This window comes from Echiichthys vipera (genome assembly GCF_963691815.1).
Source record: "Echiichthys vipera genome assembly, chromosome: 8".
In the NCBI taxonomy this organism is placed as follows: domain Eukaryota; kingdom Metazoa; phylum Chordata; class Actinopteri; order Perciformes; family Trachinidae; genus Echiichthys; species Echiichthys vipera.
Genome location: NC_139833.1, coordinates 13,111,079 through 13,134,954, shown reverse-complemented (window position 1 = coordinate 13,134,954; position 23,876 = coordinate 13,111,079). Strand labels below are relative to the sequence as shown.

Genomic DNA, 23,876 nt, shown 5'->3' with positions numbered 1-23,876 from the left:
CAAAACCCACCAACAAACACTCACACACACACACTCCTGGAGCTACAGTAGACGAGGGTAAGATTCAAACTTTGAAAAAGCGAGGTGATTCCCATCCGCATTACCACTTCAAACAGGAGCTGTTTTTCCTCCTACAGAAGTGTTCAAAGTTGACTTTTTTGCAGTGAAACGAGGGCTGCTGTTTAGTGTCTGTGCTCGTGTCACTTTTCTCTCGCTGGAAAAATCTATCAGATAAGATCTATAGACATACTATATGTTGTTTTTTTGTTTTTGACTCACCAACTCACTACAGGTCATTTTAAAAAGTCCCTGGTGTCGCTCCTCACACTGGATGTGACACATCCTCTGAAAGAGTTTCATTCATCACAATAGGTTCCGTTTCATTTGAATCATCTATCAGCCTCAGTCCCCTTTTTGAGTTGCAGCACTTCCATCTCCCTCCATCCGTGGTCCCCTCTGGAGATCGCTCCTGAGGGAATAATGCTGAGTCATGAGGAGGAGAGGGGGAGGGGGGCACTAAGTCCATTTCGACTGAGAATGCTTTTGCATGTGACAGGTAAGACATAGGCATATCCTTCTACTCGCTCTTGCCCGCCCTATACTCTACCCACCTTTGCGCGGTGATGCCCGAAGGCAAGAGGAGAAGGAGGAGGAGGAGGAGGAGGAGGAGCGGGGTCTCCAAACCTGCCCACCTCTCTCCTCCCTCCGCCACCGGTCCCGCGACAGACACCGCGTTTGGCCTATCGCATCAGAGTCGGACCCCCTCCGTCCTCTCTCCCTCCCTCCCCCTGTGCCCTGCCCACCCCGGCGGTCTCTTCTCCAGCCCTGCCAGAGCCAATCCGCGACTGGGTGTAAGTAGGGCAAGCCGCTTCCTGGTTCTCAGAAAGAAGGAGCTGGGAGTCTGAGTGGGCCAGCGGAGGCAGCAGATAGGGGGGTCAGAGAGAGAGAGAGAGAGCCCAGGGAGAGCCGGGCGGTCTGCAGAGACAAGAGGACGAGAAGGACCCAGAAGAGAGAGAGAGAAAAAACGCCGACGCACGATTTGGCGAAGATTAAAAAAAAAAAGAAAACTCCGCGGGTGTCGAGCTGAGCGCGTCAGGAGCATTGACCCCCGGTGGGAAAGAAACGAAAAGAGCTGGCAGGATAATACTTAAAAGAGAGAAAAAAGAAAGTAGTAGCAGAAGAAGTAGGCAGGGTGGGACGGAATAATCCCGGAAGTGTGGAGGCCGGTCAGGTGGGAGGCGACGAGTCTGAACAGGTGACACACCGGCACTCAGGTAACTGCTTCACCTGGCTGCTGTCGCTTTGACTGCACATTTAAAACTACTTTAAGTTAAATGTGATGTGAGGGACATGTATGTTTGTCATGACAGCACCGACTTGCCTCAACCTATAGCCTCCCTCCTCCTCCTCCTCCTCCTTCTTCTCCCCCTCCTCCCTCCTCGGCTCTGATCGGGGTCACGGGAGGACTTTCCACGTCACGGCTATTCGGTAACTCCCGTCGACATTCATTCCTCTTTATAATGCGGCTAGGGCGCGTTTCAGCTCGGCTTTTTAAATGCATATCATTTAATAGGCTGTGAGGTTGTTGTTGTTGCTTTTGGAGCAGGTGCTGCAGCCGGTGTTTCAAATATGTGCGTCTGTGCGCGCGCGCAGCAGCCAGGTGAGAGAGAGAGCAGGGTCGGCGGGTACATTTCTGAAGACTGTGCTGCTAATTATAGCCGAGAACACCGGCTGACATCCAAAACCTAACCTGCTCTCACGCACATCACCTGCCTCTCCGCTGCTCATGGGCACGCAGAGGAGCACGCAGTGGATCTGCTGGTTTTAGCCTTTTGCACCTGAATGATCTCCCTTCAGTGGGCTGGTAATCACCATCATCATCATCATCCCAATGGCGCACCCAGTGTTTTATTTTAATCCTGTCACTATCCTGTGTTACAATAGGATGTGCTCAGGCTGTAATGTCAGGTTAAGGTGTGTGTGTGTGTGTGTGTGTGTGTGTGTGTGTGTGTGTGTGTGTGTGTGTGTGTGTGTGTGTGTGTGTGTGTGTGTGTGTGTGTGTGTGTGTGTGTGTGTGTGTGTGTGTGTGTGTGTGTGTGTGTGTGTGTGTGTGTGTGTGTGTGTGTGTGTGTGTGTGTGTGTGTGTGTGTGTGTGTGTGTGTGTGTGTGTGTGTGTGTGTGTGTGTGTGTACAGAGGTAGACGTGTTGCTGCTGACTCGCCCCTCTGACAGACCGGCCTAACAAGCTCAACTGGCTTGGGTTTGGTTTCTCTGTCTTGGGCACAGCCTGTTTGGTTAAATCTTTAGCCCTCTATGCAGGTCGTTAATGCCTCGTGCCCTGTAGGCTTCCGGTGTAGTCTTATTTTTTTTATGGCTCACCTCTCGGCCTCAAAGGGACTGACATATCATACGTGGCCTTGTGATCGAAGAAAAGTTTGGAGGAGAGAAGTCCTCTTTGTTTTCTTTTTGTCTCCTTCCCTGTGTGCATGCCATCACGTGAGTGGACATCTAATGCTCTCTCGTGCTGGGACGGCTGTCTCTCCACATATGGAAGAGCCATCAGGGTTTTGAAATAAATTCTTAATGCCAGCTCTGTTTTGCCCTAACTTTGTCTGCAACATAATTAGACATCTGTGCTTCATCCCTCGTTCCTGCTGTCCTGACATGACCTGCATCCTGCTCAGCGCTCTACAGGCCCGCTTTTTGTAGCTGAGTTCTTCTCTCGTTTCACCCCTCTGACGCTTCATCGTTGTGTGTTTAGTCTGAATATTCAGACACATTCTCCACCTCATTGTCTACCTTAAAGAATATTTCTTGGAGAGCTCTGGAAATCATAACAGTACAGTAAATATAGTATGCAGTCAGTCACAAAGAGCCCCATGTGTGTGTGGGGGGATTTTCTCAACCTCACTGACTGTTGGAGAACTTCTTTTCCGAATAAGTCAAAGTAGGAAGCAGTCGGTTTCTATCAATGTCTTTTTAATTTGTGTGTGTGTGTGTGTGTGTGTGTGTGTGTGTGTGTGTGTGTGTGTGTGTGTGTGTGTGTGTGTGTGTGTGTGTGTGTGTGTGTGTGTGTGTGTGTGTGTGTGTGTGTGTGTGTGTGTGTGTGTGTGTGTGTGTGTGTGTGTGTGTGTGTGTGTGTGTGTGTGTGTGTGTGTGTGTGTGTGTGTGTGTGTGTGTGTGTGTGTGTGTGTGTGTGTGTGTGTGTGTGTGTGTGTGTGTGTGTGTGTGTGTGTGTGTCCAATTTTACAAGAGAGTAGAAAGCAAACGCCTCAATTAGTCAGCGTGTTGTTTTTTCTCTGTCAGTTCATCATGTCTTTGTTCACATTCTTGGTGAATGCCTGACTCCCCTTTGGGATGAATGACGCTCAAATCAAATCAGGGTTTTTTTTAACTGTCCTCTGCTTTTTTCCTTCAGGTGTATGACCTCTGCTGACCTTCTAGCAAAGGACCGAAGAGGAGGGGGAGAAGGGAGAGGCAGAAGAAAGCAGGCACCCATCTTCTCCTGGGTTTATGGACCTGAGGTAGGAATCTCTAATCCTATATTACTATGTATGCTACCATGAGTCCCAATTATAGACTGTATGAAATATGGACAAAGCGTCGTCACCCGTGGGTTTCTGAAGAGCCAATACAAAGCTCAAAATGGCTGGATCTGGCCGCCCCAATCTTGGCATTTCCTGACGCTCTCTAACTCCCGGCTATTCCAAAAATGGGAAAAATGCTAGCCGCCTGTGATGGCCTCCACCTGTCACTTAAAGTGGCCACGCCTTTAATTATGCCTTAGGTATAAGCCTAATAGTTAATTCACGGATGAGTTATGTTAGAAACAAGGCTATAGAGATTAAACCTGTTTTCTGTACTGGGCTGTAAACATGTTTATTCCTGCTGTAAAGTTGGGCATTTTAAATGGGGTCTCTATGGGGATCGACTCGCGTTTGGAGCCAAGTTGCCATGAACTGCAGTTTTGTCACTTTTGCGTTGGCATCATTTTTCAGCCCCTTGGCGCCGACATCATTTCCTCTCTTTCAAAGACACCTTTATACCGTCAACCATTTTAAAACGTTTTCTCAAAAGATGCATAACGGAAAAAAAGATAATTCTATGGGTTTGGTATCCTTCAGCCACTGAGATGTCTTTAATTGAATCAAAGTGGAGTTGATGGTGCACTCTTTTGGACACACCTCTGGTCTCTCAGTGTATCATTCTGTGAAGAATGAAAACAAAAGCTTGCAATAGAAGTCCAGAAGAACATAAGGGGAAGGAATTTCAGACGCTTCCATAAGTGCTTTGTTTCAATCAGGCTGATGTCTTTAAGATACTTTTGGGAAACCAGTCAGCGTCTCTCACGAGTCAAGACCGCGTTGGAACAAATTCAGTGCGACACTATAGGGGTGATTTTATTCTGTTGGACTTTCTTTTCTTTACTCTCCAAAAATACTTGTCATCTTAAAGGTATATGTCACTTTTATTTTGGATAGAGCCCCCTGCAGGCACAAAGATAAACCAGTAACCTATTTAAAAGCCTTATTGTTATGCACATTTGTCTTGTTGTTGCTGTGTAGTAATAAATGTCAGTGATCAACCATGTCATGAATACTTCAATTTAAGTGATGAAGTTTCAGATTGTTGTTTCTACCAAAACAAACAAACAAACCCAATCAACATTTATATAGTATAAAGAGCATTTCTAACCACACTTACTGCACAGTTTTATTGTTTTAACATACAGAGGAATTTGAAAACATTACAGATTTTTTTCCTTTTCCTACACAAAGAAGCGATGTACAAAAAAGGGCTAACTTCCCAAATATAAAACGTCCAAAACGGCTAAATCTGTCTATTTTATTCTTTGTGTCATACCACAGTATACGCCAAAAGCACATGGTTGTGGGGGTATAACATCATGAAACATATTTTATTTCGATGGCTAAAGAGGAGGGGTGTCTTGAAAACATCATTGTCCATAGAATAAATATGAGCTGAATAAAGTGGTCAAGCAGTTGAATATTTTATAGGCGAGCTGGAAGTTAACTCCCCTGTAGTTTGTCAGCTTCAGGCGCTCTATAACTGCGATCGGCTTTTAAGAGGGTTCAGGAATGAGGCCAAACATACACGCTTGTGTTTAGAATAGGCTTATGATATTTAAAAGTTTTTGTTATGTGATCCAATCAAAATAAAGCAACGCTGCTTTTGCGAGGCTTTAAAACAATATTGATGTTAGTATAACAGTAATACTTGGCTAAACTTAAAAACAATATTCATTTGGATATTATTAAAGTTCAAAAAGTGTGAGGTTTTTGGCTCAACCATGAACTTCATTAGAGAACATAGAAAATGAAACTTTTTTCAGGCTTTTAATGATATTCAAATTGTTTTCAAACTGTTACCCTCATCCGAGGAAACCTCCAGGAACACAAATAATACATATTTCTGTTGCTCCTTTCTCAACATTATAATAAAACGTACTGAAGGATGTCCTCTGAAATAAAAACCTCACACATACCCCATAGAACATCTAAGATTGAACATCAATGTGAATAATATCTAGTTTTTGAACGGCAACTCTATCTTTCCTGATTATATTGATCATCGTGAGAGGGAACATTAAAAAGTCGATCCTCCTAAACTATATGTATCATGCAGTGGTGCACAATTCTCTTTGAATTAACGTTCACCATTAACAAAAAAATTGTGTGTGTGTGTAATCATGTGACCTTGGCATTGCTGAAGTATGAGTGCTGACAACCATGTGTCCGTGAACTGGTGCGGGGAAGTGACATTGAGTGGTCTGTCAGGCGGGGGAACACACACTTCCGACAGATGCTTACAGACACACACAAACATATAAAACATGCATACTTACAGTTCCAGGAAATGGTGTAATTAGGGCATGTGAGCCCATATAAATTCCCCCTTTTCAGACATGGGTCTTTCAGTTTCTGACAAACCGTCTGAGTGGGAGGAAGGTGGGGAGAGAGAGAAAGAACGGGGGAGTGAGCATGGGAGTTGAAAGAAGTGAAGGTTTCTATCTATCCCCTAATATTTGAAGGTGTCTCACCTTTTTCTCAGGCTTTTTTGCCAATGTTGCAACAACTTTTATTCTGAGAATATCTCTCTCTTCCTTACTCTCACACTAACAAGGATAAATGACACCCCTGCAGACAGACTGGTGTTTCATCCAAGGCAAGAAATGGGGCTTCGCTTGTCAAGAAGAATATATGTCGGCCGATGGTTTTATTTTCATGAAGTCACGGTGAATATTTCACTGCTGTAACTTATTTGTTTTATGATGAAAGAGTCCCCTCTATTTAAAAATGTCCCATATCCCTTTGACCACTGCACAAATGCCGCGTTTTCACCATATATGGCGGTTGTTTCCCCACATTGAGGCAGTAATTGCAGAGGGGGTGACTACACGGTGTCCGTAATCCAGTCTGCTGCTACTACAGTTGAGTCTTGCCCCCACTTGATCTGTGTCAATAGAGGAAGTTATGTATCTGCCATTTCCTCTTTTCAGTCATGAGTTTCTGTAGCATTTGACAGCCCTCCCTCGCTCTCGACCACCAGCCCTGCATCCCACGCCACCCAGCGTTAACCAGACACCAGGTGGCCGTGACTCTTCTTCTTCTTCTTCTTCTTCTTCTTCTTGTAAAGAGTCAGAGAAGAGAGAAAGAAACCAGGATTCAGAAAAAAAGCTAAAGGCTGCAGGAGTGATTGTGATTCAGCTCTTCGAGTAACAGTGCAATTGTTTCTGTACACATTGAGTGGGCGGTTATCATAAATAGGTACAGTGAGACAACACTTCAGGGAAAGTGAGAATAAACACCCAAACATGAGCAGGCAAAGGGAGTCATTGCTTTTGAAACTGACCCCTTTCATGTATGATGTTCAAGGGGGAACTCCAGCACCAAATGGAGGCTTTTATTCCAAAAAGGCTGCACACCATCCCATTTGGAAAAATAAAGTCACTTCTGCGTTACTATTATTATTTTAAAAAGCACACATCTTTATTTGGACACTTGACCCAGCAGACTGTTCATATTTTGAATATCTTACTTTGGCACCAAACGTCTTTAATAAAATACATTTATTTATTTTTATCCTGTCTTCCTTCTATTTCCCCCTCAAGAAAATTCTCGTCATATTTCCATCATTCAGACTGCGTAAGAGAAAATCATCATTCAGGAGATGAGATCAGAAAAAACAGTTTGATCTCATGTGGGTTGTTGTTTTTGCACACAGCTGTCGTGACTTAACTTATTCTGAAGTTCTGATTAAATGAATGGATTGTAGTTACAGTAAAAACCTCCTTCCCTCCCTGCTACGCCGTTAAGATGATTTATCAGGAAGGTGACACATCTTTCACTCATGTTTCTGATCATCTTTTTACTTCTCTCTGCTTCTGCAGATCTGAACATTTAGCTCTTTGTCACTTTGTCTTTGCCATTTATCTCCCCATCTGTTCTAGTGGTCGACCATCTTTACTAAGCACAGGAAGGGGAAACTGATCAGGATCAGTTAGTTTTGCGACATTTATGTGTGTGTGTGTGTGTGTGTGTGTGTGTGTGTATTTGCGCGTGTGTGTGTGTGTGTGTGTGTGTGTGTGTGTGTGCATGGTGCTTTTGCAATATCTTCCTCTAATGTGCGACGTCATTTTTGTAGGAGAGCAGCAGTTGTTAAGACCCCCCCAGATGTGGCAACTTAAGACACAACACAGGCCCAGAAATAATATTAGGTTTTTCTTAAAAAAAACCTTTTCAGAAACTGATTCTGGCATTTTCTGCAGCCATCATAAATTTGTCTTTGGTCGAAGATGTTTTTTGCTCATATTTAAACGATTTCTTTGGAATTACTTCCTTTTTATTTTTGCATGTATATATTTACAGGCAGGAGCAGTTGACTTGAATGCAGTAACTAGAATAAACACTGAGACAATGTAAACATCCTGCTGTAACTACATTTTTTTAACCCCATCACAATGAACCTCCCCAAATAACCTTTTTGCTCTTTTGAACTAATTTTGTGAAGTTCATTTAAATATTTAGTGCTGTAGATTCAGTTTTGTAGTCATTTTCACGTCCACAGTGTGAGTGTTTTTGTGCTGGAGTGCATTGTTTTGTTACATGTTTTGTCCAGTGGACAAAATGACATTAAAAAAATGTAAGCGTCACAAAAGATTTATAGTAACTAGTAATTATAGAGCTATTGAATTAGATTAAGTTATATTGTTGGGTGATCTTGTTTTTTTTTTTTGTCCTGTACGCACAAATGTGTACATTTATATACACTGTTGGGGAAAAAATGTAAAAAACGTTCCTACAGTTTATGGATATATATTCTTTTATTTGCCCATAATATACGCTTAATATTTCATTGTTTCTTTATGCTTCTGGATAATAAGCCAAATGTTCCTCTGTGGACACTTTTTTTAGTTGACAAGGTTCATACAGATGCTTGTAATCCTTGAAAATGCTTTATTTCAATTTTTAATGTTGTGCTTTCCAGGTTTGAAAAGTGCTTGAATTTTGGATGATTGAAATTGTCTGCATTTCTTTCACAACAAATAGCTATAGAATAGAAATTTAATTTAATTACTTATCCTTGAGTTACGAAACACATTTTTAGTTGTTTAAAGCATAATACAATCATATTTAAAAAAGGTGTAATAATCATTTTCCTTTACCACAGCTGTAAGCTGCTGGAGAAGCTTGAAAATGGACTTAGAAAGTGCTTTAATTTGAGCTTGGAAAAGGTGTACGAACCCTGAGTTTAATAGCTTCATCAAATTTGTAAAACAAGATAGAAATGTATTTGAAAATACAAATTATGTATTACATTATAGGGCTGGTGATATGATTATATATACGGTATATATTGTCAAAACTAAAAAACAGTGGTCTACGGTATTTCTTTTTCTATATTGTGTCTAAAGCAATGTTAAAAAAACAGCGGCTGAACTGCATTATCGCAACATTTACTTCATTTGGACAAAGCTTCATGTTTTGATGTTTGCACGTTCTGTTCATTTTGCACTAAAGTTCTTAATAAACTAAGAAAATATTCAGTATCTTTCATTTGTCTCTTATTTAATTGTATTCTTATGAGTATAAAGAAATAGCTTTACCGTCTATTAATTTATTTCTTGAGTTACCAGAAAATGTGCTAAGTCATGATTTATGAAAATGACCTATCAGCATGGAAGGTTTTAACCTTAACGCCCATCCCTACTGTAGTATTGGTTTGTTGGGCAGGTTTTCGAAGGAGTCTCATATTAACCTCGATGGAATTTTGCGAATGAACGATTCCTACTGTAGCTAATAAAAATAATTGACTTGGTTAACTCTTCAAGTAAATGCTCGGTGTAATATAGCTAGAATATGATTCTGGTTTTGTGTGCGTGATCTGCTCCACGATCAACACCCGCACAGAACGACGTGTTACAACACCCACGCTGAGTTACAGCAAGTACGCTGATAAATTACTGTATGCTTGACTGTAATGATAGTTAGGCTTATGGCTTACGTTCCAGTTTTTTCACATGCGGTGTCATCCGTTGTCTCAGAGGAAATGATCCTCAACTTCACCAACTCAAATTAGCTCATCAGATCAATAAACGTCATTAAAACCACACTCACAAAAGTGTCTCTGCTTATGAATTGAGGTGCAGTGTTTGATTCGCCCACACACCTTGGAGCTCCAGTGTTCACAAAGACTGTTGTGGAGCGTTGGGGGGGTAGAAACTGCTGACCAGATAAAGAGCTCTAAGAGAGTGTTAAGTGTGAAACCACTCCGTCAGCATGCCTCCTCTCTCACATCTGTGTGTGTTCTCCATCTTAGGGCGAAACTCCCTTTTGGTGATGCTAATGATAGAGATCGCTGCTACCACATCTCTTCCTCAGACATCTGCACAGACACACACTCACACACACACACACACACACACACACCTGCAAGGATTCATGCTACTTCCTGTGGCTGCGTGCATGTGTTCACCTCTTGCTCTGTTTATCCCCCAGTCGTCATGTCACTGCTCCTCACCCTTCTCTTTTTCTGTCTCCCCCTTCCTCTCCCCCTTGTAACTCAACTCTGTCTCCTCTTGTTTCATGTCTCCTCGCTAACACAGATTGTTCAAGGCCGGGACTAGATTTTCCTGTCTTAACCTCCCCTCTTCTCTGCTTATCTCTCAGAGTATCTCTCTACACCCACTCCCCATTCACTCACTCTCATGTGTTTCTCCTCCCCCATAGCCTCCTTTTTCTTGTGTGATTTCTAAGAACATGTGTGTTTTTAGAAAACATACCTCCCTCAATTTCCTTTTGTTGTCTCTTCACAAATCTCGTACCCTTTTCCTCTTTCCAACCTCAGATTTGTTTATTTTTCTGCTCCTGCTCTCTCCAACTTTCACAGTGGAAAACATGGCATTTTACACATGACACTAATTTCAGCAGAAATAAACACAAAAGCACATGTTTCTTCATTATTTTATAGGGAAATAACTCTGGTATTATGGCTTAAAATCTTCTATCCCCATATATAGGCCATTTCATATCAATAATGATATATATCATGTTAAATGGTATGTTATACCGGTTAATTCAATAAATAAATAGTCTTAATGAAATCCACATGGTAAAGCCTATTTTTGTATACTCCTGTTTTAATTAAATGAATGACATATAGAAACTACTGAGTATTTGTCATTTTTTAAGAACTTTAGTGCAAAATGAATATAACATGCAAGGATCAAAGCGTAAAATGTCATCCGAACTCCATAAATATTGCCCTGACGCAGTTCAGCTATTGGTTTTTCATGATTGCAAAAGAAACAATATAGAAAAATATTTACAACAGACATTTTTATACATCGTTTCGACATTAAATGTAACCCAGCCCTGTATCAATCATCTGTTCAACAGAGTATGTTTAGAATTAAAAATCTGTAGAAATAAAGGAAATGTCTAAAAAATCTTGAATCGACACGTAGCAAATTGTCAGGAAACATACTGGTGTGTTTAGCTTTCAATATCTAAAATAAGAGATATGTTGGGTTGCACATAGACCAGGGTAATATATCAATATAATCTGTAGTGTAATGTGAGGCAATATATCGTGTAGGAATCTGCGGCATTCATTCTGTATTTTCCTGGTCTAAAGGCTAAATCACAATAAAATATAATTGTTCTCTGCTGTCATAACTGTTGAAGTGACTACTTTGTCATGTGACACTATATCTTTTAAAAAAGACATTCGTCCCCGAAATATTCTTAAATACTAATTTAAGTTGTTCATTTAACATTATTGTCACATTTGATGTCTGTGTTCCCCTTACAAAGTGTTAAAAGACACTTTTATTTACGAAACTTAAGGTTAAATAAAGGTTGGAAGCGACAGGGCGTATATATGTGCACCCAAACGTCTCATCCCATGTGTTGATAAGCTGATTATCCTCCTGCAGATTCACAGTGGTGTTCAAGTCTGGCATGCAAACTGCTGCTGTTGAAGCTCCAGTGGAGAGTTTGTGGTGTGGGAGGGCGAGGGATTAAGGGCCTCTGCTCTGCCAGCCAAATGAATAATGTAATGTGTTCTTGGAACTAAGACCACAATGTGCGCATGCGTACACACACACACACACACACACACACACACACACACACACACACACACACACACACACACACACACACACACACACACACACACACACACACACACACACACACACACACACACACACACTCACACACACACCATATATTGCCCCAGTTACAGTAAGGACAGAGGAGGGCTTGGTTGCAGGGTCTTTCTTGAATTCAAAAAAAAAAAACAGAACTTCTGCTGAAAAACATCAGCTCACTGGAGTTCTCCTTTTTTTTTATTCCTCTTTCTTTCCTGTCACGGCAGGGTGCAATCATTGTAATTATCATGATGGTGTCTCAAGCCTGGTGTTTGACAAATTCAAATGCAGATTCAAATTCTCCCTGGTTGCATCTGTTTTTATATCTCCTGGTGGGATGCAAATGTTTAGTCCGGAGGGAACTGTTGGGACGCAGAGGGGGTGGAGCTTGTGTTTTATCTCCTGACAGAGATGGGCTGCATTATTAGAAGACCTGAATGTGTCAGCTTGTGTGTATTCTTTTGTATATTTGGGGTATATTTGTTGCTTAAAGGTGGAGGTACTGCAGTCAGATAGTCCTGTGAGAGTGCTCTGCTGGGCTGAGTGCAACTTTGGTTTGGCAGACGTGTGTGTGTTCGCATCTCTTCTCCCCCACCCTCCCCCCCCCGTTTCCTCCTCCCCTACTCTTCCTCAGAGAAGGTGTCCTACCACCACACTCCACTCACTACCCCAAATAAGTGAGGTGTAAAGAGGGGGGAAACTTTGTCTTTCTTAACCCTTAAAATCAGTCCGTCACACAGAAGAAAAGTGGTGAGAGGAAGACGAGTGTGTGGAGGAGAAACGGTATGAATTTGAATATTACTTTCCATGTGTTTGGTCGTGTTGTTGTTTTTCTGGCACAGTGGTAGTTATGCATCAAAATTTGTTATGTTGTGGTTACAAATAACATCTCAAGGAGTGGGTTTTATCTGAACACACTTGTTAACACTTGTTTCACTTGCTTTACAGAATGGACAAAAACAGCTTGTGAGCATTTTACTGTAATAAGTTCCTTTTGAACTGCTACAATGTTTGGAAATGTATCTCCATACATGCATTATATAATCATATTAAATATATATTAAATTAAACACAATAATATATTCTATAACATTTTGGACATAAAAAGAGAAATATAGTTGTGACATTTTGTTACATCTGCTTTTAAAAATGTCACTCTTAACATCCACATTCAGTTTTAATTTGTGACTCTTAAAGTCTAAGAATGATCCATATTCTTGGTTATTTAAGTATTGAGAAAGCCGTCACAACATGCAAACAACCATACCAGCTTACATTAACACACACACACACACACACACACACACACACACACACACACACACACACACACACACACACACACACACACACACACACACACACACACACACACACACACACACAGTCACAAACACACACAGTCACAAACACACACATGTACAGGCACTTTGGAAAACATCTGACATCAGAATTCATAAAAGCATTTCTCCTTCTCCCTCTCAGCCGCAGTTTTCTGTGAATAGTATAAAGTCATATTTTCCCCCTTAGTACTGGAGCCTGATATAATTGAGGTGGACTGGGAAAACTTACAGCCTTTAACGGAAAATAAGACCCATAAAAATAACACAACGGTTCTAGTTCCAGTCATCACACACACTGAATGTGTGCAGAGGGACTTCATGATATAGACAGTGGATGCTGTAACCTGCTTTTAAACTGAAGAATAAATCTTTGTGTGCAGGTTTGGTCAATGCTGCTGCTGTAATTTTCCTGGCTTCCACACAAATTTGTGTCAAGAGTCACAGTAGTGGACAGTAATGGTGGATTTAAGTTTCCATTTCCTCTTCAGTAAGAACGAATCCTCGCTGAATTCTCTTTTAAACATGTTGATTTCTGCTTCGTTTTGCTGTCGGGTCGTACAGCTAAGTTGTAGCTGTAGATTTCTGACACTTTTGAGAGTTAGATGAAGACAAAATGATTAAAAACTATCCAGACGATATCAGTGTTTTTAATTGACGAAAAAAATCCTTGTTGTTAAGAGAGAGTAAGAGTGTGCACATACTGAAAGCAAGGGATGAGGAAACCGTAGAGTTGCAGGGGAGGTGAATTCCTCCGCTGTCGACAAAAACAGTGGGAGGTGAGAGCAAAAAAAACTAAGAAAGAGATAAGAGCCAATTGTTGGAAGGATATACGTTAATGCATACGACGCATACAAAATGGAAAGAATGTCAGATTTTCGAGAGATAAAATACTTTCAGTGAGCTTTTTTTTTGTCGTATGTTTTGGGAAGACTAACAATGACTTTAAATGACACGCCTAAAGGCAAACAGTGATATCAGTGTTATTTGACTTTAAGGTACTGATCCCTAATTAACATGAGTAAACTTACAACGATAGTAATTATCTTTTATTGATGTTGAATATGGACTTGTGAACTAATCATTTCTTTGCCAGACAGAATGTGTTTGTGGCATCTGCCTATGCGACGATTTAACCAGTTACAATGTGTGTTGCAAGATTCAGCAACTGACGCAAACACGTCCTTGGTTAGTAACAAAAAAACAGAAACAAGGTGAAATGGAAGAAGAGGGATATAAGGGATATGAACTGTGTGTGTGTGGTTGTGCATGTCATGATGTGTCAGTATTAAGTGACTCACAGACAGACAGAAAACTGATGGGAATCATTGCAACTTCTTTGCAATCTTATTATTTTCCGAACACGCCTATGTTCTAAAGAATATGCCTAAAATAACAAGCTCGAACCACCAACCACCCATGATGCTTTTTTTTTTCTTATTCTCTCCCCTGCGCCGGAAATTTGTCGTGCATTTTATGTGTGCTCCTCTTGAAACCCCTTTGTGTCTCGCTTGTCTGCACTGCTTTGCTTAAGATTTCAGATTTTTTTGTTCTGGCGACTTTTTCACTGATTGAGGGCATTTCACAAATTGAGAAAAACATGATATAATGTGTATTTATGTACATAATACATTTTTAGCAACAACCTTGTTTTCCTCTGGATGCATTTAAACAATATTACCTTTTGAAATGTGACACAGGTCTGTTATCGGGTCTACTTACAATGAGACAAACCGTACACATAAAAGGACAAGGGATTCTTTACACAGAGGCTCAGGTGGTGAGTTTGTAAGGCCATATATATTACAGCATGTTATTATTCAACTGTATATTATGGAGGGCTGTAGTTAACGATTCATCTGCAGATTTGTCCATAAAAATCTCAGAAAATAGTGGCCGACAACTTTCTGAAGCACAAGTTGATGTCTTAAGATGTGCTGTTTTGTCAAACTAACAACCCAAAAAATCAGGTAATCCTCACATTTGAGGAACTGGAACCAGAAAATGTTCTCAATATTTGTTTTAAAAATGGCTTAAATGATTGCTCCACTATGAAAATAGTCGTAGCAACATAGCTATAGTTGCTATAGTATGGTGAACTTGAAAAAAAAGTGTGTCTGTGTGTGCAAGAGACAAAGCAAACGTATGCCCCTCTACTTCCTCACTATTCTGAATCAGCAGCTGCCCCAACACATGTCGTCCTTGTTGCATCAAGTTGTAGAGATAACTTATGAAAATACCAGTAAATTTGTGATGTAGAAGCCACAGCGTTTTATAACAGGCACTTGGGGACGTTTAGCATACCCAGGTTTCAAAGGAAGAGCTTTCTGCACCAGTTTGTCTCTGTGGTACGATGCAATATGGTTACCTCTCATATTGCACCTACCTGAATGTTTGTTCCTGGGTGTAATATGACTCATAATGCCAATATGATTTTGGTTCTTACATGATTGTTCAACTTTGACATTTTGTGAGTTGAAACAAAGTTTGTATTTCTGAGATGTTTTGGTCGCACACGCTAGTTTCCTTCCTGCCAAACCAGTTCATTTAATGTGTGTAGCCTGAAGGTTATTTACTCTAAATCATCCCCAGTCCTGCCATGACCCTAGATACACGATTCCCCATCTACCTGCTGGTCTCTTTCTGTACAGGGAGAGTTTGTCAAAGTGATGGTGTTTATCGGAAAGAGTTCGGAAAATGGGCCGTTGGGGTTTGGAGAGAGGGGGCGCGTAGGCGACCTGGGGGGAGGGGTATCTCTGAATCTGCCTTCATCAGCGTGCACCCTCTTTTGATACAACAGGAAGGAGAGTGAGAGACAGAATGTGCGAAAGCGGTAGACATCCCCAAGGATGAACGCTTAACCCCAACTTCTGACAAAGAGATCAGACCTTTTAAGTTACACGTCTGAAGGGTTGTAGGAAATAGGAAGGGGAAAAAAAGAAGTTTTCAAAAGACGGCGGAGGGAAAAGAGTTGTAAAGAGCAAAAAGATGGATGCCATGAGACAAACGCTGCCTCGTCTCCAGCTTACTGTGCCCATGCCCATGAAGACGGGGAAGGTAGGATGAACAGTTTGGGAGGTTTGATATCCATCTGTGTGATGAGAAGGATAAAAAAAGTGCTGGCAAGTTCTTGAACGGTATTTATTTTGGCTTTGACTTTTTTTTTGTTGAATGGGTGGAGCACATTAAGTATGCGCTTTAAAATAGTCTGCCGTTAAGATCATCACACAACAGGTTAAATCTAACAATAGTGGGTGGGGGGAACCACAGACTGGCACGGTGTGTGTGTGTGTGTGTGTGTGTGTGTGTGTGTGTGTGTGTGTGTGTGTGTGTGTGTGTGTGTGTGTGTGTGTGTGTGTGTGTGTGTGTGTGTGTGTGTGTGTGTGTGTGTGTGTGTGTGTGTGTGTGTGTGTGTGTGTGTGTGTGTGTGTGTGTGTGTGTGTGTGTGTGTGTGTGTGTGTGTGTGTGTGTGTGTGTGTGTGTGTGTGTGTGTGTGTGTGTGTGTGTGTGTGTGTGTGTGTGTGTGTGTGTGTGTGTGTGTGTGTGTGTACCTATGCCTGTGTGCTTAATAGGGTGTGTTTTGGAGCAGGTTAGTCAGGTGGATGTGCCGTCGTTGTGCAGAGCCCTCTGGGCACTGTGTGAACACTGTTATTGGACGGCCAGGGGGCTGCCAGTTGCTATGGGAGGGAGATGAAGGGCAGGGAGGAGGAATCTGGGGGGTGAGTTGTTTGTGGAAAATCTGGTCTGCTCAGGTGTGTGTGTGAGATATTGTGGGACAGGGTTAGGTGCGAGCTCAGGGAGCCTAAGAAGGGAGTTGTTGGGTCCTATTACTGACAGATCTCGTGCCTCACAAAGAGAAATTAGGAAAGATATTGTCCTTATTTGATTTGCAGTACTAGCTTGTACCTTTTGTGTCAGTAACTTTTCTTGTAGAGATATTTTATTGGTTTAAAAAAAGGGCAAAGAGTGTATTGAAATAAATGAAATCTAGCAATGACCGTACTCCTATATGTTGTGAGTGACGTACTTTTATTTCAGTCCTCATAAAAGGTTGTAATTCTTCTCTTGCTGTTTTTTCCTTCCTCATTCTTTCACTGGTACTCCCCCCTTTCACCCACTAACATGTCACTTCCTCCCTGTTCTTGCTTGCTTTTCTTTCTTATTGCTCTCCTACCTTTGTCCCTCCAGATATTTTAATCAAACAGCTAATGCTATAAAGGTTTCGAACAGGAATTAACCTACTGCCCTTTGGTTACATCACACACAGTACATTGCGTAATCCTGCATCCTTACCACATCAATGTAATCGATCATTTGGTTTTATATTTCTATCCCTCCCTGCTCTCATGATTATTTCCTTCTTCTTTTTCTTCTTTTTGCTGTTATATTTCGCCGCGCCCACTGGCACTGTCCATCTCCATCTCATTCGTCCTCTGGTGCTCTGTTTCACTGGCCAAAATCACCGCCTCCTGATTTAGTAATCTGGAGAGAAAGTACGGGGGGTGGGGAAGCGAGGATAAGGGGGGGGAGTTGTCACTAAGCCCGGTTTAAATTGTCCCTCAGGTGAAGGAAACTTCTTGTCAGTCACGCGATGGAAGATTTACTTTAAGGTACTCCTTATCTCTCTAAAAGAAGAGAAAGAAAGGTATCATGTCAAATTTAGAAACTGCAAATACAGAATAAAATGAATGATAAAATTCATAGAAAAAGAAACTTTAAATTAAAATTTTATTCCTACAAAAGGCAAATTGTGACAGGTACAAAACTGTCATTTGCTCAGACCTCAGTTCCACCACTTACCTGATCTTCATCCTCTTTCACGCAGGTGGCAATGTCTCCAGGAGAGGACGGTCTGATTGGGATCCCCTTCCCGGAGCACAGCAATGAGCTCTTGTCTCACCTAAATGACCAGAGGAGGACAGGACTCCTGTGTGACCTCACTCTGACATCCCGTGGGACACGCTACCCAACTCACCGCTCCGTCATGGCCGCCGTCAGTCTCTACTTCCGCCGGCTGTTCGGGGCAGAGGAGGGGGGCGGTGAGGGCGGAGGAGGTTTCAGCGTGTGTCAGCTTGACTGCGTGGCACCCGACGCCCTGGACGCCCTGCTGGAGTTTGCCTACACTGCCACGCTGACCATCCCCAGCTCTGGGATGAGAGACGTGCTGCGAGGGGCTCAGCTCCTGGGAATCCAGTGTGTGGCAGACGCATGCAGAGACATCCTCGGGGACACGGCAGAGGCGGAGGGGGAGACTGCAGAGGAGCAGAGAGCTCAACACACAGCTAGTGAGAAGATGGTGGGGGGAGAGAACAGGGTGGAGAGGGGGTCCCGAAGAAAAATGGACAAAAAGAAGATGCAAAAAGTTGGGTCCCATCACATCAACTCCTCTGTTTTGAACCCACCATCTGCCTCTCCCATCTCACACCCTTCACCTGCATCCGACAGCTTCCGCTCCTTGCCGTCTACCCAGCCTCCCAGCCCTGAACAGGAGGAGCTTCACCTCAAACCCAGGCAGAATGGAAATCCCAGAGCGATTGCAAAGCCAGGAAGAGGGGCTACACTAAATGGAGGGCTCCTTCACTGGCTGCATGAGCGCCCCCATATAGCCCACCCGCCTCCTGTCCCGCCCTTGAATGAAAAGCTTTCAGAGGATGAGGACATGGAGGGTTTTGGCGACGACGGTATGCTGATGGAAAGCTCCTCCATACCTACCTCTGTTGCTGATCGAGGAGCAGCAGCATCCGCAGCGGGAGGTGGGAGAAAGAGAAAGTCCCAGACGCCCCAGCAGTGCCCTGTTTGTCAGAAGATCATCCATGGAGCAGGAAAACTACCCAGACACATGAGGACACACACTGGAGAGAAGCCCTTCCAGTGCTCCGCCTGCGGAGTCCGTTTCACCCGGTACAGGAACTTATCACATGTAATATGCACAAATGAAAATGGCTAGATGTATTTTAATCATGTTTATTGTTCTTTCCTTTCCTGCTTCTTCATTCTTTATATCTTCATTCTTCCCTTTTTTCCCTTAATAGGAATGATAAGTTGAAGATCCACATGAGGAAACACACAGGTGAACGTCCTTACCCCTGTCCACACTGTCCTGCTCGCTTTCTCCACTCCTACGACCTCAAAAACCACCTGTCCCTCCACAGCGGAGCGAGGCCCTTTGAGTGCCCGCTCTGCCACAAGGCCTTTGCCCGAGAGGACCACCTCCAACGTCACCGCAAGGGACACAGCTGCCTGGAGCTGCGCACACGCAGGCCAAGACGCGGGGCTGAGCTTGGGGAGGATGGGAACGGGGAAAGAGGTGGCAGGGAGCAGTCCAACCCTCTGGAGGCTCTCTCTTTACAGGCCCACTCCTCTGCATTCCTCCCTCACACGGTACTGGATGGTGGGAGTGGATCCGGTGCTGGCCCCCCGCTGATGTTTCCAGGTGACGTCGAGAGGGAGCGGTCTCTCGCCGCACTCCACGCTTTGGCTCAACTTGGGCCTCACAGGCTGGCTGGCTACCCTGAGCTCTTCCTGCGAAGTCTGGAGCTGCGAGGGGGCAGAGAGGCGGAGAGAGAAGATCAAGAAGGAACTCACTCGCCGGCTGCGCAGCGTGATCAATGGGCTGATGACGTTGAAGAGGAAATTGGAGAAGAGGAAGCAGAGGAAGAGGAATAGAAAGAGTGTGTGTGTGTGTGTGTGTGTGCGTGCGTGCGTGTGTGTTTGTCCGTGTGGTAAAGCATCCACAGTAAAAAAAAATCTCACTCAGGTGGCTGGACTAGTGACCTGCTGCTCCCATATAGAGAGCGCTTAGAAAATAAAAAAACAACTAAATGATATTAAAAGAAAAAAAATTGAAAACGGGTTTTCTTAGATATTTTAAACGTTTGTCTTCTGGCTCTTGGCATTTTGATTTCATTTGTCTTTTAGATTTTATTTGTCGTTTGCCGTTTCATTTGATGTATTTCAGGTTTGAGCTGTTTGATTTTTCTAGCTGGACATCTGGACGTGTGTGTTGAGTGTGTGGTTACTGGGATGCTTTTCACTATGCAAGCTACAGATCCAGACCTGCAACATGAAGGGATATTTGAAGATGTTTATTTTAGTTACTTACAAAATAAATATATTGATTCAGGTGCAATTCAGAAGGTATACCACCTAGATCACAAGAATGAGTTTGTGTGTTCACTGTCCTCTGGTGGTTATCAGTGGAACTACAGTCTAATTAAGCAAACTAGTTCTGTACATTGTAAGCAATAATGTTTGTTGTGTTGTTTTCTTGTTAGTGGTAGCCTTTGCTTTCGTTTGGTGCTTTAACCAAAGAGTTTAGTTGAACTGTTTTCTTAAATCCTAAGTTAACAGGAGAGGAGAGAGGTGAATTGTAGCCAATGTTGGATTTGAAGAGAAGACTCTTCCCAACTGTTTTGATAGCCATGAGAAAGAATCTGCTTCCATGTTTAAGTGTTTCAGAGCCGTGGAGCTCTGTGTAAAATGCCTGACCAAAAGAGACAAAGTCTGGGTCAATGAGTTGATGTAGATTATGTTGAAGACTTCTTCTTTTCCCAAAGGCTGTGGATTTCAGTCTTCCAATGCACTCATTTGGATTCCTTGTTTAAAAAAAGATAATCGGGGGCAAAAAGGTGAAGGGATGAATGAAATGACATTCCCCTTTTTCTGTACTTATTTATTTATTGTTATTTATTATGATTCTTCTGCTGAAACTCTTTGTTGTGAGACCAAATCCAAAGGTGGGATGCAGATCACAAGTCTTAGGAAAAGCTGCATTGATTGCGCTAAAGATTTTACCCTCTACATCTCCATATATAACTTAACGTCTTTTTTATGGGCTGCGTGTCTTCTTTTTGGCGATTCTTACTCTAATGCATTCTTTGCACATTCAACCCCATCAGGTACTGCAATAATACAGGCACATTCCATCCTCCGGGGTAGAGAGAGAGGAACAGAGCGAAGAAGTATGTCAGGGGGTTTAAAACCCTCAAGGTAACTGGAACACAAAACGACTTTGCTGTCTGACATTTTCAGCATGCTTTTCTGTTGTTAATTTAACATGTATAGTACTGTATCACATGTTAACACAGCAGTTCTTATAGATCGGCCCGCGCTGTGTCTAAAGGGGCCATTATCCTTTGAGTTCTATCTTCAACCAAAACCCCTTTTTAGTTTCATCACGCTTCCCCTGGACCAGTACATTCAAGGCCTTTTGCAGGGTGTAATGCAATCCTTTTATGGCTTTAAACGACAGCGGCTGTCTTTTTATTTCCAATTCTCTAGAAACCCATGTATCAGAACGTGCTGGTCTGACCTTGTGTGCACTATCCGCTCCTTGTTGTGTAAAAACAATCTTCTTTTTTTTTAAATTTCCAGTTTATTTGCACTATGAGATTTGAGAGCTTTAAGCCTTTTTGTCTGATCTTCAATATCTAGTCCATTAACTCACTCGATACCATTTTATGATTGTGATTGAAATACTTCTTTAAAACCTGCATATGTTGAATACTCTTCCTCCTGCATAATAGTACAGAGTTATATATATATATATATAGATATTATATATATATATATTGGGATGAAGTTGCCTTAGATTTTTTTGTGCTGCAACTACTCTCAGGAAATCTTGAGCAATGCACTAAATGATGATTATACAAAATATAAAATGGGAAGAAATTGTTTGGTGCCGTTGGTCAATTGACACTCTTCATGTAAGTGTAAGGCCAGTAGTTTCAAAATAAGAGATTTTGTATCATTTAAGGGTTGGGAACCAAATTAATTAAAGCTATTGTGAGATAAGATGCCTGACGGTATAAACTACTGGCCTTACCAGAACCAGTGCTACTGGAATGGCAGTATGACAGTTGGACCTGCTCGTGAAGGGTGTTGGTGCTCCCACTCGGAGCTTTGTGAATGAATGAGGGTTAACTGATGCCAGCTGTGAAGTGTGTTTCTATGTGAGCTGTTTGTTTTCTTGGCTTCGGTGAAGGGACATGGGGTCTGGTCTGTGTAGAGACCCCGCTATCAGGGATACATTTTTGTCTTTCAGTTTTTAAATGGGACCTTCTCAGAGATATGACTTCATTTTCTCATCATTTGTTTCAGTTAATGTAAAGAAAAAAAATAAAACATATCTAAGCTTGATCTTTTCTGTGTTTTCTGATTTGACTCGTATCACAAAAACAACGCTTTAAGGGAACTTTTTATCTCACAAAAAGTAGTTAATTTGGTAATTAAAGAGCAGTGCTGCATGGGAAATGTGACAGTTGTCTTGTGCTCTCTGGTGGACAAACTAGATACACCGTTTTCAAAAAACCTTGATCCCACCTTTGGCATTTCTGATGTTTCTAGTTAATCATTGGCCGATATTGTACTATATAAACTCCAACATATGTGATAAGCTTATTTTGTGCAGTAATATCAGCCCAGTGATTCACCAGTTGAGCTCAATTAGTAACTTCTCTTTGAAGCAGATGTTCTTTAAAACACTTAAACATCTCTATTAATGTTCTCTATTAAGTAGAATACACTTTTTATTTAGGTCACCTTAAAATACCCCTTAGTTTTTTGGACTGCTTACCTCCTGTCCAATACCACTTCTTTAATCTTAAAGCAACATTATGCAACTATTTTCACCTAAAACAAAAGCTCCAAAATCATTTTGATGCCACACTGACTTGTAAAAGGGTGAACTCTGTCATTCCCTCTCTGCACCGCCGGTTCTTGCACCTTGTAACTGTGGTGAGGGCGTGCGATCTCCCGGGAGAAGTGTGTAACTAAGTCACATACTTACCACGTCACTGATTCTGGTGAAACTGGATCACATTTTATGGAGAAAATGTTGTCTGGTTTTCCATTTGATGTCCTCCGCCTGCCTTGACTCATTTTTTCACAGAGTTACCTCATGGACAGAAAGCGCCACTTGTTGCTAACGTGGCTAACGGTTTGTGTCGCTGCCGTCAGCCAGTTAGCCGTGCTGCTTTGGACTGCTGGGTTTTATGGCCCATGTCGGGGGGAGAAGCACTGGTGTCGTGTGTGAACCGGAGCAAGAGGCCGCCGAACAAGACAAAATCTCGGACTAGCTTTAAGTCATTAGTGAGAGCTTCACAAAATAAGATGCTGCAGGACTAATTAGCAGCCTCATTAGCTGCCTTGCTAGGTCTTGCGTTGTTGCACTTGCTTCATGTTTGGCTGTGTTGTTTGATGTAACGGCAAAGATCGGTCGTGTTCAGTCTTTACATTCATTTACATTCGTTTTTTGATCATGAGTAATGCAGATGCACTTCCATATACAGCTGTCTATAGTTATGACAGCGATGGCTGTAAGTGATCTGCACTCTGAAACTGTAGGGGCGCCAAATCGCAAAAAAATACCAAACATATAATGTTGCTTTAAGAGTCTCATTATGGTCGTTTCTATTTAAAGTGAATTTCTGGTGTAAAATCATCCAAGGCTCTTTTTAGGATAATACACTTATCAAATAAGACAATTTTTTTTGTGTACAAACTACTGACAGAGAAATCTGGGACCGTGGCTAACAGTCGCTGACAGCCAAATGCGGCTAACATGGATTAGCTCTGGGCAGCAAGGTGAACGCATTAAAGCGGCTTCTGTAACCACGAATACTGCTCCAAATAACATCAAACCTCTGCAGTAGCATGATAAGAGTCCTTACACATTAACCAAAGCACCAGCAACGTAGTTAGTGAACACAGAGTTTATTAAGAGATTGTTTTGAAAGACTTACCTACTGGCCCCGGTACCATCTCCTTTTAAACATTCTTCTTCGGTGCCGATGTTCTCACAGTACCCACAGACACACCAAAAAAATGCACTGAGACAGCTCAACCTCCTCCGCTGGC

At 42.3% G+C, this 23,876-nt stretch overlaps 1 protein-coding gene across 1 annotated transcript; it reads left to right on the top strand.

Moving 5' to 3' along the window:
• Positions 1–724: 724 nt before the first annotated feature.
• zbtb7b (zinc finger and BTB domain containing 7B) lies at positions 725–22,157 on the top strand. The gene is made up of 4 exons (XM_083918440.1): positions 725–1,274; positions 3,418–3,523; positions 17,842–18,917; positions 19,049–22,157. Exons 2-4 carry the CDS (start codon positions 3,422–3,424, stop codon positions 19,680–19,682), a joined length of 1,812 nt encoding a protein of 603 aa, XP_083774566.1. The 5' UTR covers positions 725–1,274; positions 3,418–3,421; the 3' UTR covers positions 19,683–22,157.
• The last annotated feature ends 1,719 nt before the right edge of the window (positions 22,158–23,876 follow it).